Source organism: Onychomys torridus, chromosome 9 (assembly GCF_903995425.1).
Source record: "Onychomys torridus chromosome 9, mOncTor1.1, whole genome shotgun sequence".
In the NCBI taxonomy this organism is placed as follows: domain Eukaryota; kingdom Metazoa; phylum Chordata; class Mammalia; order Rodentia; family Cricetidae; genus Onychomys; species Onychomys torridus.
This window is the reverse complement of record NC_050451.1, coordinates 109,453,334-109,467,835: the sequence shown is the minus strand read 5'-3', so window position 1 is coordinate 109,467,835 and position 14,502 is coordinate 109,453,334. Positions and strand designations below refer to the sequence as shown.

General features: G+C 45.3%; 1 protein-coding gene across 24 annotated transcripts in view; it reads left to right on the top strand.

Moving 5' to 3' along the window:
• Dock9 (dedicator of cytokinesis 9) overlaps positions 1-14,115 on the top strand; it is a 273,772-nt gene extending 259,657 nt beyond the window's left edge. For 21 of the 24 annotated variants that reach the window (XM_036199716.1, XM_036199735.1, XM_036199731.1 and 18 more), the window contains 5 exons: positions 968-1,178; positions 6,062-6,252; positions 9,852-9,952; positions 10,398-10,536; positions 12,880-14,115. In XM_036199716.1, coding sequence (XP_036055609.1) covers positions 968-1,178; positions 6,062-6,252; positions 9,852-9,952; positions 10,398-10,536; positions 12,880-13,002 — 765 coding nt within the window. In that variant the 3' untranslated portion in view covers positions 13,003-14,115. Of the gene's footprint in view, positions 1-967; positions 1,179-6,061; positions 6,253-9,851; positions 9,953-10,397; positions 10,537-11,895; positions 11,904-12,152 lie in introns of all 24 variants that reach the window. The other 3 variants (XM_036199732.1, XM_036199733.1, XM_036199725.1) reach the window with 3 other exon arrangements.
• The last annotated feature ends 387 nt before the right edge of the window (positions 14,116-14,502 follow it).

Here is a 14,502-nt window from a genome sequence, read left to right as displayed (position 1 = left end):
TGCATTAATCAGAAAGGAAACTTAGGGGTTAATTGTAAATTAGGTTAATCTGCACTTGTCTTAAATGAATTCATCTGTTGGCATCTCGTTTGCTCTGACAACCGATTAATAATATTTTAGGGCCTGACATTTGATCTTTATTCTCAAAATAAACTTCTTTTCTAGCCACATACACAAAAGTAGTTTTAAAACAAAGAAAAATTAAAATGGAGAAATCCAGACTAAGGCAGGAAGGGGGTGGACCCGAGCAAGTTTCCTCAAAGAACTCAGTGTCATGGAAAAGACATAATGAGGAATTCTAGATTAATCAAGAGCAAAGAGACAAGCTTGGTGGGGTACTTCCTCTATAATCTCATTACTTATGAAGCAGACAAAGGAGGATCCTGGGTTCAAAGCCACACTGGGCTACATGAGACTCTTCTGGAAGGAGAGGAGGGCTGGAAGGAAGGAGAGAGGGAGTGAGGGACAGACAAACAGACACTTAAATGTGAAGTGTGGTGGTTGTTAGACTCTGTCAGTCTGGATACTTTTGAGGGAATTAGATGTCTTGAATAGAATTGTTATAGTGCATTGTGTTTATAGAGTAAAATGTTCTCATTTTTAGGAAAAACTAGGTGGTTTGTCATGATGTGTACTGTTTACTTTGAAATGTGCATGTGGTGATGTGTGTATACATACATGGGTGTATTTATAAAAGTCTGATAGAAAGGTGTATTGACACATGGGTGAAGATGCTGTGATGAAACCCGCAACTGTTGTGTATGGTAACCTGAAAAAACAATTTAAAAACTGTCTCCACACATTTGTGTGTGCATATTTACATATATGTGTATACATATCTTCTTGAAACAAATACAACAAGATGGTAGTAGTGACGATCTTGGTGGTAGGTATGTAGGTTTTTTTACTATTTTTTCCAACCTTCCTAAGAGAGTGCCTGACTTCAGTGTTGCTTATTGATTTAAAGGTTAACCCAAAGGACCTGGATTCCAAGTTTGCTTACATCCAAGTGACCCACGTGACCCCGTTCTTTGATGAAAAGGAGTTACAAGAGAGGAAGACAGAGTTTGAGAGATGTCACAATATCCGGCGCTTCATGTTTGAGATGCCTTTCACCCAGACGGGGAAGAGGCAGGGCGGGGTGGAGGAGCAATGCAAGCGACTGACCATCCTGACAGGTACGCCTTCCTCCCGCCAGGCGGATGCGGCTCTCCCCAGAGGAAGGCTCCGGGAAGATGGCTAGGTGGTTAACAGCACTTTCTGTTCTTCCCCAAGGCCTGGGTTCCATTCCCAGCCTTCACATGGTGACTTACAAACATCTGTAACTCCAGTCCCAAGGGACCAAGGGGATTTGACACCCACTTCTGGCTTTCTTGGGCACCAGGCATGCATGAAGGTGCACAGACATACATGCAGACAAAAGACCCACAACACATAAAAGTAAATAAATCCTAAAAAGTAATAAGTAAGCTCAGGGTGTGGGGCCAGAGAAGTGGCTCAGCAGTTGAGAATGCTTACTGCTCTTCCCTAAGGCCCAGTTCCCAGCATCACAGCAGGCCACGTAACCCCCTTCTGCAGGGTCTGACACCCTCTTCTGGCCTCCTCAGGCACAGACGTGCTCATACACTCACCTAGAGACACACGTGCACACACCAAGTAAAAATAAAATGAAAAATAAACTCAAAACAGCATAATACAGCAGATTTTTTAGTAGTTTCTGTGGGAGAAATGAGACAAGGGTTGTAAAACACAGTAGCTTACGTGTATAAAATTTCACCACTCCTTTTAGGAAAATATGGAATACATAATCCACGTTGCCCCCACAACCGTGAGCTCCCTCTCTCTTAGCAAACTTGCTCTTTCTCTAATGCACACCTGAGTGGCAGGTTCTTACTGAGGAGGAAAACTGTCTCTTAGATGACAGATCTTCTCGTGGTTACCAGTTACAGTCTGATCTCCACACTGATAACAACCTCACTGTGGAGTTCTTAAATCAGCATCTATCAGAGTTCTTTGTGGAGCCACCAAGGTCAGCCACCCTTGGGAATTTGAGCTGCAGATTCCCAGGCTCTACCCACTCCACACCCCTGAAATCTGCTGAATAAGAAACTAGGGAGGGCACCCAAGCCCTGTGCCCAGCAAGCACTCTGGGAGATTCTGGCGCATACTCGGAGCTCACTGCTGAGCTGGGTGTTTATTTTTATCGTGAATTTTTGTTGAGGTGGTGTACTGATTGGATTCATAACAAGGTGTTCTCCTTGGGCACATATTCTTCCGGGTTACAGTTCACATTTGTTACAGAACCATTTTAGATTAGATAAAGAATGTGGGCTTAGCTCTCTATCACCAAATCAGAGGACAAAGAGTAACTGGCTGCATAGGGAGGCACAGCAGACACAGGCCCTGGTGGTTCTGCCACTTACCACACCTTTAGGGCTGATAAAACACGTTCCTGGCCTGGGGCTCCTACAAACCCGGCCACCACATTCCCTGTGTGAACGTGGGGAGATGGCTAAACCTCCCTGTACCTTCGTCTCCTCGTGATAAATCCTGTAAAGTATAGACAGGAGGGAAAGAGTGTGTTTGGGTGGCTGGATCTCACCTGCCATTGGACTCTTTACCTTAGGCTTGATGATGAGCAAAAGGGACCACAGTGTGACAGAGCACACTAAAACCAGGTGCAGGGCTTGCCGTGAAAGACCAGGAAGTGTGGAGGGATAGTAACCCAGCAGAGTAAGCCACTGAAAGTGTGTGAGTGCGTGGCAACCTTTCAAGAAACACACTGCCTTTGAGCTAGAGTGTTTCCTCCAGTTGATAGGCTTCTGCTCCTTCCACTGTATCGCTGCAAGCCTAACCTTTGGCCTTGCAAGTGGCAAAGGAGCCCTGGCCTTCCCTGCCTTCTGTGATCAATCATCTGAGAAAACTTCACAGCTGCCCCTGTCCCCAGCTTCCTGGGTGGAAGTTTCTAGACCTGCCTTTCCTTTTTTCCCCCAGCTGCTGTTCCCAGATCCCCCAGCTGTCGCCCCCACTCCACTCAGATTGGAGACATCTGCTGCCCACCTTCTCTTCACCCTGCTGTACAGTTGATACATGTGTTCTGTGTCTTCCCTAAGGGCCACACATCAGGGCACTGGGCCATGTGTAATTACTATATGTGGCTTGTTCCAGTACATACCTGATTTTCCACCTTGTGGGGCCACTTTGTTCTCTTGTGTAGTCCTTTGGACAGTAATGCAAGCTTCAGAGAGGCATGTCCCCCAAAATGAGGTCTGTGCCGTGTGCCACTCACATCTCAGCAAGAGAAGACAAGAGTCAGCGTGGGTGTTAGCGCATGTCATACATGCTGATAGATGGCAAGGAGGTTGGGAATGTGGGGCTTTGGGGAGGGGAGGATGGGGTAAAGCTCACTGAGGATGTGACGTTTGAGTCAAGACATGAAGGAGATGAGGGGTGGCCATGTCTGTGTCTGGGCACTCTGGAGATAAAAGGACTGGTGTGGCTGCAGCTGGGTTGTCTGAGGCAGAGGAGATGGGGTGAAACAGGCAAGAATACCAGGGCACTGCCACCTCTGGGGCCTGGCACAGACCTGGAGCTTTCTCTGAGAAGTACCATTATGCCTGCCTGTGAAGTCTAGTTCCCATCTAAGAAGTGATAGTTGGTCAGGACTTAACACTGAGTAGGACCAGTGTGAGTCATGGACACCTCACACACCACCCTTGGAGTTGGCTTTCTCTCTGAAGAAGTGGTGCCACCTCACCAAGACTGTCCCAGATGCTGGGACACTCCATGACTTGTGATGCATTTTCCGTACAGCTGAGAGTGGAATTCCTTTGTGTGGTGCACCAGTAAATGCAAGGGTAGCTGTGGTCAGAACACCCCTTCCCTGCAGTCGTAGCAATGCTCAGTTCTTAGCTGAAGAAGCAGCCTCTGTGCAAAGAAGACTGAGCAGCCCCGCTGTCATGGCTCACAAGCTGCTGCGCCCACACGGACACAAAAGGAATTCCTGATAGGATCCCCAGACTAACAAAAAAATTCTGAAAATGGAATGTGACCATGGGGAACACCTCTGTCTCCAGCTTTGTCCAGTCACTGATGGACATCTGATTAAACTGTCCCTGGTCATTTACTAGAGAACTCAAACTTAACTTCTGTCATCTTTTGCTAGTTAGAAAATAAAATAAGGGGCCAGCCATGGAGGAACACGCCTTAGATCCCGGCACTCATGAGGCCAAGGACAGCCTCATCTATGTTGTGAGTTCTAGGACAGCCAGTGCTAGGTGGTGAGACCCTGTCACACAAAAACAAAAATAAGATAAGGGCCTGGAAGATAGTTTCGTGAGAAGTGTTTGTGTGCAGGCTTGATGGCCTGAGTTAGACCCCTGGATCCACAAGATGACAGGAGAGAACTGACTCCCAAGAGTTGTACCCTGCCCTCCCCATGTGCACAGAGGCCCATACAGGTCACGTGGTACATGCACTTTCACACACACAGTTAAAAAATAAACTCTGAAAGTCATGTGTACATATCTAGTTGCAAAAGAAAATATTACAGGTGTATAGCCAGATAAATCTTTCCTGCCTGCCGGTACCCAAATAACCAGTCAGAGGCTTAATATTAGTTACAGACTGTCTGGTCTATGGCTCAGGCTTCTTGCTAGCTAGCTCTTTCATCTTAAATTAACCCATTTCTGTTAATCTGTGTATTGGCACATGGCCATGGCATTACCAGTCTATTAGCGTCTCCCGGGCTCCACCTTTCTTCCCCCTGTATCTCTGCTTGGATTTTCCACCTGGCTATAACCTGTCTTGCCATAGGCAAAGCAGCTTCTTTGTTACCCAATGGTAGCAGTGCATATTCACAGCATATATATAGAAAGACCATCCCGCAGCACTGGTGTTCCTGCAGGAAGATAGAAATGCTAACCACTTGAACTAGTGCCTAATAGCTACACAAAGCTGTTTTTAGACTTATTTATTTTGTTTTATATATATGAATACTTTGCCTGCTTGTGTACATGTGCACCATGTGCATGCCTGGTGTCTAGGGAGGTCAGAAGAGGGTGCCAGATCCCCTGGAACTGAAATCGCAGGTGGTTGTGAGCTGCCGCATAGGCAGGCACTGGGAACTGGTGCTGGGGTCACTTACATGGTCAACAAGTGTTTGTCACTGAGCCAGCTCTCCAGCCCCGCAGTTTTTTCCTCACCCATTGTTGTGCTGTTTGGTGTTGATGTGGTCAGGAATTGTCTTGGAAAATGTGAGAAATAGTAAATATTTTCGTTTTTCTTACCACTGGTAGTTTCAGAACTCCTTGACCATTGGCACAGTAGTTCTCGTCATTTGTGGATTTCAGGTTCATGAAATGCTTTGCTTGGGATGCTTTTGTTTGTTTTTCACTGATATCTTAGGTTTAGACAAATTTGTCATGTGATTCAAAGGTGTTCTCCATCCAGAGGAAAGTTCTCAAAGATATCCTATGGCACTATTTTTTTTTTTACTTGAACTGCTGTATAATAATATCTCAAAACTGTTTAGTCTTGTGTGTGTGTGTTTTAGAAGCCATCTAGAACCCACTCATTTGAATCTCAGAACTTCCAAGGAGTGTTAGGACACTTATAAATAAAATAAAAAAGTAAGCAAGGAATATGAAAGAGCTTTTTTCCAAAGACACACTTTTCATGTAAAGGGATAAGAAGGAACCAGCTCCGTTTACCTTATGCTATGACCTGTCCTTACACACATCATTAGGACTGGAGGGTTAAGACGTCTTGCAGAGGTCCTGAGTTTGGTTCCTAGCACCCATATGGTAGCTCATAACACCCGTAACTCCCAATTTCAGAGGATCTGGCCTCCGTGGGCAAAACACACACGCACAGATATACATGAAAGCAAAGCATTCATGCATATAAAATTGAAATAAATAAAATCTTAAGCATACAGTATTAAAAAGGAAGAGAGTGACATTGGCAAGTTCTGAGTTTCTTAGCTGTATGATGGGCATGAGTGACTTTCCCTCAGCATCGACCTCAGACTGTGGAGTAACCCAGCCCCGTTCCTCCACAGCAATCCACTGCTTCCCCTATGTGAAGAAGCGGATCCCTGTCATGTACCAGCACCACACTGACCTGAACCCCATCGAGGTGGCCATTGACGAAATGAGCAGGAAGGTGGCCGAGCTCCGCCAGCTGTGCGCCTCGGCTGAAGTGGACATGATTAAACTGCAGCTCAAGCTCCAGGGCAGCGTGAGCGTTCAGGTGAGCTGCAGAACCCACCCTGTGGGCAGAGGGGTCCCCCAGCTTGTAAACTGCATTCCCTTCACCCCAGCAGGGTTTTCTCACCTGCCTGGCAAGCCTAGTTCCCATTGTCCGAGGTGTCTTATCTTCCATTATCGGAGGGAGCGGTAGGCTTAACTGCCCCCAATCCTGCCTACAAGATGGTAGCTTCACTAAGCTGTCTGCTAGAGACAGCTCACTCGTCACGGCACACTGATTTTTCAGTGACTTGGAGAACGCTCCTCAAGCCCAAGAAAGCCAGTAGTAGTAGGCTTTCCTATAAAACTGTTGGTTTCTAGTTACCATGAAATTGTGTCTGAAAAAGTACCTTGAGTTTCACTTTCTCCTTTTTTTTTTTTTTTTAAATTTTGGTTAACAAAACAAGGTCTTCATTTTAGGGCAGCCCAATCGAGTTAATTTTACTGGTAACATGTTTTAAAAGTCATTTATTTTTGAGAATTTTGTATATGAGTACTGTATTTACATCATTTCCCCCTCCAACCCTTCCCGTGCCCCCTCATTCTTCCTCAAATTCATGATCTCTAAGGTCTAAATTATTACACACACACACACACACACACACACACACACACACACACACGCGCGCGCGCGCACGCACGCACGCACGCACGCACGCACGCACATGCACAAGCTGCTGAGTCCATTTAGTGTTGCCTGTGTGTAGTGTGTTTAGGCCTGACGTGTTGGGATTAGATAACCTGTCAGGGTCTTGTCTCTGGAAAAGGCTGATTCTTCCTTTCTCAACAGTCACCAGGTGCCTGTAGCTCTTCATCTAGGGGTGGGGCCTTGTGACATTCCCCTTCATGCTGACCTGTCAGTGTGTCATTTTTCAGGTCTTGGTTTAGGCGATCATATTGTTGGGATTTTGACAGGAAAGTTTTGTTTTGTATGGGGTTTTGTTGTTCTTTTACAGACATACCTATGGTGACCCCTGTAATCTCAGCACTGGAGAGGCTAAGGCAGTACAATCAGCTAAGACTAACCTGGGCTATGTAGCCAGTGCTAGGCAAGCCTGGGCCTCATACCTAGCACAGGTCTTACTGTCTCAGCTGAAAGAAAGAAATCTGGTCCTCTGTAAGATTCCTTCACTGTTCACTATTCACACTCAGACCTGCCGTCCAGCTGGACCTGTTTTGTATTTGGCAGAGGAGAGGGGTGCAGACACTTTCCCCAGCAAGACTTGGCGGTCCATGCCTCTCTAATCCCAGCACAAGTGGCTGAGGCCCAGACACTTGCAGATTCACTGCTGTGACTTTGAGGCCAGCCTGTACTACATGATAAGACCCTGTCTCAAAAGAATAAAAACAAGGAAAAGGGCTGCAGAGGTCTACCTAGCATGCAAGGAGCCCTGGATTTGATCCCTTGCTGCATAAACTGGCCACGTGAAGCCATGCCTAATAATCCAGCACTCTGAAGGCCAAGGCAGGAGGATCAGAAATTCAGTTATCCTTAGTTTCATAACAAGTTTAAAGCTGCTTTGGGCTACCTGAGACTCTCTCAAAAAAAAAAAAAAAAAATTACGTTTCCCCTTTCTAAGTGTTGTGTGCTGTTTATTGGGAGATCATCTTCGATCTAGATACACATTAATGCATACGTTGTTCGTGAAGATTTATCAAGCTATATACTTAAGATAATTTTTTTTAAGTTATCTCAAATAGTTAGCTAGGTAACAGGCAGATCTTAAGTCACCGCCCTGCAGTGACCAGCTTTATACGCACTACGGAATGCAAGTACTTAGCTGTTCCTTGTCCTCTGGTCCAAGTGTAGTGTGTCTACGAAGCCTATTCGGAAGTTCTACTGTGTAAGTTCTGTGTCCGCAACTGTTTGCTGAAATCGGTTTTTGTCTGTTTCACCAGATGCACATGTAAAGAATCATGAGTTTTGAGCAAATATTTTACCAAATGTCATTGACCACAGAAGTATTTTTAAATATTTCTACTCATCTCCCTCATGTCCTAAAAAGTGTAAATGCCAAAGTAGTTTAGAAAGGGAATATCCACATTCCAGCAACATGACCGTACAGCAGCGCCAGAGGTCCCATCTTCTGTAGCTAAAAATGTTAGTCAATAACTTGACCTGGGAATGGGGACCCTCTATCAAAAGGCCAGCAGAGGAGTGGGGCCTGACAGGTTGAGCTGTCTAAACGGTAAAACATGCTGTTTGACAGTGACCTACAAGTTTTTATAGAAATGGCCAACCATCTTACACAGCAATGAACCCCATGATCAAATGAAGACATGATGTTCCTGCTGGTGCCCGCCTGGATAACAAAGTCGAGACCAAAGGAAGTTAGCTCTCATTTCCTTTGGGTGTTCCAGCAGCTCTGTCCCCCAGAGGCTTCCTGGGCCATGGCTTCTCACCATCTTCCTGTAGTATGTCTCACATAGTATCAGCAGCTGTCTTCTTTGTGTCTGTTTAAAATTGGGTGTCTTGTTAAATATCAGGCAGTCCCTGTGCTGTCTTCACATAAACTCCATTCCCACACAGCCACCGCATTCGGTCACCACGGGAAAGCTAGCTGTCCATCGCTGAGGCCCCACGCTGACACTGGCCTCTGTCCCCCTCTCTTCCCATAGCTGCCATGAAATCACCAGGCTCAATTCTGAGGTGCTGCAGCCCCACACATGAAGGGTCAGTGTCCCACACTGACAGCTCTCCCCACTTGTGTCCTAAGCCCACATCCCAGGATCTAACCTCCCTCCTCGCCCCTATATTGTGTGGTGACATACAGAGAACTCTAGTTGGCTGTTTGGGAGTTGGTAGTATTCTGAGCCACTCACCGCATTGCAGAATGTTCCTAATCTTTGGTTTCCAGCACAACTCAGCTAAGTCAGCAAGACAGTTGGCCAGTGGCTGCCTGTACAATCCAATGAGTTGACAATGTTTCATTTTAGTTTCAGTGGCTGTAGGAGCTGGGAAGTGCTTGCTGTACAAGCTGAGGTCAGATAGGCAGACCCACACCTATAATCCCAGCTCTGAGGAGGCAGAGACAAGAAGGCTGGGAGACCTAGCCTAATCAGTGGGCCACAGGGTCAGTGAGAGAATCTGCCTCGGAGTAGTAGTAATAATAGTGATAATGTAAAAAGGGATAGAGCTCTGATGATGCTGACCTCTGGTGCGTATACACACACACACACACACACACACACACACACACACACACACACACTCACTCACTCATACATGCACACACAAGAACACTTCTGTGTGTTTTCAATTCTCACTGAATTTACCATGTTGACTTGTTCAATACAATGTAACAAAAATTCCAGTGTCTAAAATCCTGTTCGAAAGAACTTTGACATGGGTTTGGAGACCTGGGCTCTGGTGGTTTGCATGTTGGTTGCTCAAACCTGAGCAAGTCTTTACATTCCCTCCCCTGGTTCCCTCTCACATAAAATGAAGGATGGCTAACATGATGGAATCAAACAGTGTATATGATGTAACTCAGTTATGATTTTTTTTTCTTGGCCTTTATGTACTAGAAGTCGGGAATCATGACTGACTCAGAAATGGTAGTGGTCATTTTTCTTCCAATCAAGCCTTTGTTCTTTCCCCAGGTCAACGCTGGTCCACTAGCATATGCCCGGGCCTTCCTCGATGATACCAACACAAAGAGATACCCTGACAACAAGGTGAAGCTGCTAAAGGAAGTTTTCAGGTAGAGTACACTGAAAGTTTCTCTTCACAGGAATCGTTCATCCCTCTGTGGTGCTCAGCTTTCTCACAGAACTCATTCCTCTCTCTGTGATGGTCAGCTTTCTGTTACTATAACACAACTGAGATGATTCGCTTATAAACAGAAAAGGATGACTTGGGCTCACGGTGTTTGATATTGTTTGGGGCCTGCGGTGAGGGGTGGGCAGTAAAGACACCATGGTAACCAGGAAGCCAAAGAATGAGGAAGGGTCCTGAGTCCCACAACAACCTTCATAGGCATGTCACTAACAACCTAAAGACTTCCCACCGGGTACCACCTCCAAGAACCCCACACTTAACAATGGACATTTAAGGGTGCTACAGAACAAAACCACTGCACCACTGTGGTTCAGGAGGGTACTTTCAGCCGGGCCAACGTCCCCCTTCTCCCCTCTCCCCTCACTCAGGCAATTTGTGGAGGCTTGTGGACAAGCCCTAGCAGTAAACGAACGACTCATTAAAGAAGACCAGCTGGAGTACCAGGAAGAGATGAAGGCCAACTACAGGGAAATGGCCAAGGAGCTTTCTGACATCATGCGTGAACAGGTAAGTACCAAGCTGACTTGGGCAACTGGTGAGAAATGCATTTGTTGGGGTCTGAAATACTCCTAATAGTAAGTTAAGCCTTCCAGTATGCTGGAATTATAATTTCTGAAGAAAAATGTAACATGCCATACCCCTGCTACATGAACCCCGGATTATTTAGAGAAACAAGCAGTGAGTACCCAGCCATTTGGCATCTAACACTATCAGAGAGGGCAGCATTCTTCTCCGGGTCTCCTAAACTTTGCACTGCCTGCAGTGAGGAAGGCAGAGAAACCACATTCATGCTTTCCACTTTCCCCGATGGAACAGGGCTGGCAAGACTGGTGCTATTAGCTGTTGCCTTAGAAGTCTTTTGTCATTAAAAAAATAGAAAAGTGGAATCGTTCCAGCTGTCCTAGGCACCCCAGGAGGTCACACATGGCTCCTTCCTCCATGATCCTTGAGTTTTCTGTTCTTCCCATGTGAATTCTCCATGTGGTCCCTGCATGTGTCAAGCAAATGTCCAAGGGCAATGTGCTCATTAATCCAAGTCACTGTTCCCATCACATTAGCTCCTGGATCTCACCCTGTCTGTCTCCTGTGTTTTTGTCTCTAGTTTGCAGGATGGGAGCTTAGACTCCTTGTCACCTACCTTATCATATGATAACTGGAAATTTCTATTTTTTGAGAATTTCATACATGACTACTATAGTTACAACTCAGCAATCTCTCTCTCTCTCTCTCTCTCTCTCTCTCTCTCTCTCTCACACACACACACACACACACACACACACACACACACACACACACACTTTTCCAAATTCATGGTCTCTTATTCTTTAATTATTATTGTTACATACATACATAGAGATTTGTAAATCCGACCTGCAGAGTCCATGTGGTGTGTGTGTGTGTGTTTAGGGCTGACTGCCTGGGCTGGGCTTGGAAAACCTATCGGGCTCATCCCTGGAGAAGAGGGAGTCTCTCTTTCTCAGAGGCGGTTAACTACCTGCAGCTGTCCATCTAAGAATGGGATCTTGTAGACCTCCCCCGCCCACCCGACCCCGCCGACCCCCATCCACATCAGAATGTCGGTTGGTGGTGTCATTTCTCAGGTCTTGCTTAGGCAGCCACTTTGTTGAGATTTGGGTGCACCTCCCCTTTCATGCACAGAAGACGCCATCCTGCAGCAGAAACCCTCATCTTCTGGCACTTAGACTGTTTCCCCTCTTCTGCAATGTCTCCTGAGCCCTGAGGGTCATGTGGCAGAAGTTTTAGTTAGGGCTGTGCGGTCTGTGCTGTGGAGAGCTGACTTGATCATTTGAACTTTAATGTCCTTCTTGTTTTTTTTTTTCCCTCCTCCATGCTGCACATGCTCAGATGGGATGGTAATACCATTTTTTAATTTTATTTTTCTGATAAGCTGTCACATAGGTTCTAACCGAGTTTGGGCAACTGTGGGCTTTGGATAGTGCATGTACAGTGGAAAGCAATTCTCTTCCGAACATTTTAAAAGTAGGGGGAAAAAAGTGAAACGATTATATCATTAATGTGTGAATAATTAAGCACAAAGGAGGGGGGGCTCATGGGAACAAACTGTTGGAGAAAACTTGTGCTCTTTCCCTTGGAACCTCCAGATCCCTGGTGGATGGGCGCCAGCATTCAGGACCAGGAAGGACAGAAGTAGAGAGAGTTATGAGCTGACTCGATTAAGCTCCTAGATTGAGCACATAGTGACTGCAGTGGTTTGCTGCGTACTGTCCCTTAATTTTCCCATTGTCTGAGCATCTGTGAAGACTAAACCCTTTTGAACCCATGCATAGAAAGAACTGTGACCTGGCATGGTGGCTTTGGTGTTCCAGAGGATTCTCTGCATGGATCTTCTAAGCCTCTACGAAGCTAGAGAGGAATCCTACACCCAGATCCTTTTCTGTTCTTATTTGCCATGAAGAGGCACTTAAGTCTGTAAGACCTGATAAAAGGAGATAGGAAAGAAATGCAGATAATCCAAATTCACTTACAGAGGTTTTTTCCCAAGGGTCAAAACTAGTTCATGTCTCAATGGAGTTGGAAGGTAGACCACAAGTTACCTAAGATCTGGCAAGTCTAGAAGGCTCCTATTCCTTAACTTGTAAAGGAAACAAAGCACATTCTTTCTGACGTTCTCCTCACAATCCCAATGTGAAGGTGGCCATTTATTAGATAAGCTAAAACCATCTATGCAAACTGGCAAAGCCCAAGCCTGGCTGTATGCACCGTTATGCAGAATGACAGCTGGATGTGAGCTGTGTGTGTTACCTCAGCACTGAATGGCTGGCTGCCAGAGCATTGCACTTTGATTATCTTGTCTTTCTGTGCCTCAAGATTTGCCCCCTGGAGGAGAAGACAAGCGTCCTACCAAACTCCCTGCACATCTTCAACGCCATCAGTGGGACACCCACGAGCACAGTGGTTCAAGGGTTGACCAGCTCATCCTCGGTTGTGTGATTTTACCTCACGAACCATGTGTAGGGACATGCTTTGTCATGTGCAAACTCAGGATGACTTCCAGAGCTAATCACTGGTGTGGCCAAGCACAGGAAGAAGCCATGGGGAACCCGACCGAGAGGGAGTCTGGACTGTGATATTTAGTAGCAGATTTATAGGAGTTGGGGGAAGGTGCACATATTTTTTTAAATCTCACTGGCAATATTTAGTTTTCCTCATGTCTTAACAGGGGTATGTGGTGGACACTCTTAAGCTGTCGTTCAGTTTTATTCTTTTTACAGCATAGTATTAAATGGCCTAAAGGAGAACAGGAAGCCATCATAGGACATTTTTAGCAGACACAGCAAGCACTGAAGCTGAGGCTGGGAACTAAGCGGAAAAAATCTGGAAAATATTGTTTTCCTGTGGCACATTCAGGTTGAGTACAAGAACTATTTTTGTGTCTAGTTTTTGATGACTGAAGGGAATTGACTATTGTAACTTTTGTACTAGTGAACAAGGAGACATAGAGCCTTTATATTCATGCCTTGTGTTGAAAACATGAGAGCTTAAGAAGCTGTATGTGAGCCTAAGCCAAGTCGAGCCGCGTAGAACCAAAGGCCTGTACTAACAAACACTACGCTAAAACCTAAAACCCAGTGTACATACAGTTTGTTAATACAGCCTCCTTGCTGTGTTCACACGCCTGTCACATTTCTACGTTTTAATACATCCACTTCCACACTGTTCATTGTGGGCCATCTGTGCTGTTCTCAGTATATGCAAACACATTGGACTTTACTGTTTTATTCTTGTACATAAGAAGTGCAATATGGAGATGTATACAGTCTTTGCTATATATTAGGTTTATAAACTGTTTAAAATTTTCATCCTTTTGCCAAAATGGTGGAGTATGTGATTGGTAAACCCTGAATCCTGTGGTAAGTTGGGATAATTTAAAATTTTCACCATGTTATATTTTCTTTGAAGACCTTAATTCAGTAATTTTATATTTGGAAAAATAAAGGATTTTAATTTAACTGGAATCATTGCCCTGCTGTAATTAAATATCCTGTACCCCAACTGTATTAAAAATAACATTGTTGATTTTCTGGTAATAAACACTGGATATTTGTTGTTTGGTAATCCTAAAAAAGGGAAGGGTGCTTAGGGGTAAAAAATAACATTATCAAAATTTTCTCTAAAATAAAAAAAGAGCATGGATGGATACAATAAGGTGGATGGAGTGTTGGTAGTTGTTGAAGCTGTGGTTGAGTGTATGGAAATCTTAACACCACTTCTCTGCTTTCTGGAAGTTTCCATGATACAAATTTCAAAAAGTGGAGCTAGGAGTTTATGCTTCCAGAGGGAGGGAGCTAAGAGGAGGCGCTTCAGTCTGAGCTTCTCTCTTCAGCTATGTCAAAGGTTTATCATCTCCCTGACTTGCTTCTGAGGTGAGCACTCTGGTATACACTAATCAGTCGTCTCTCCCAGAGATGCTCAAACAACTACGCTGGTACA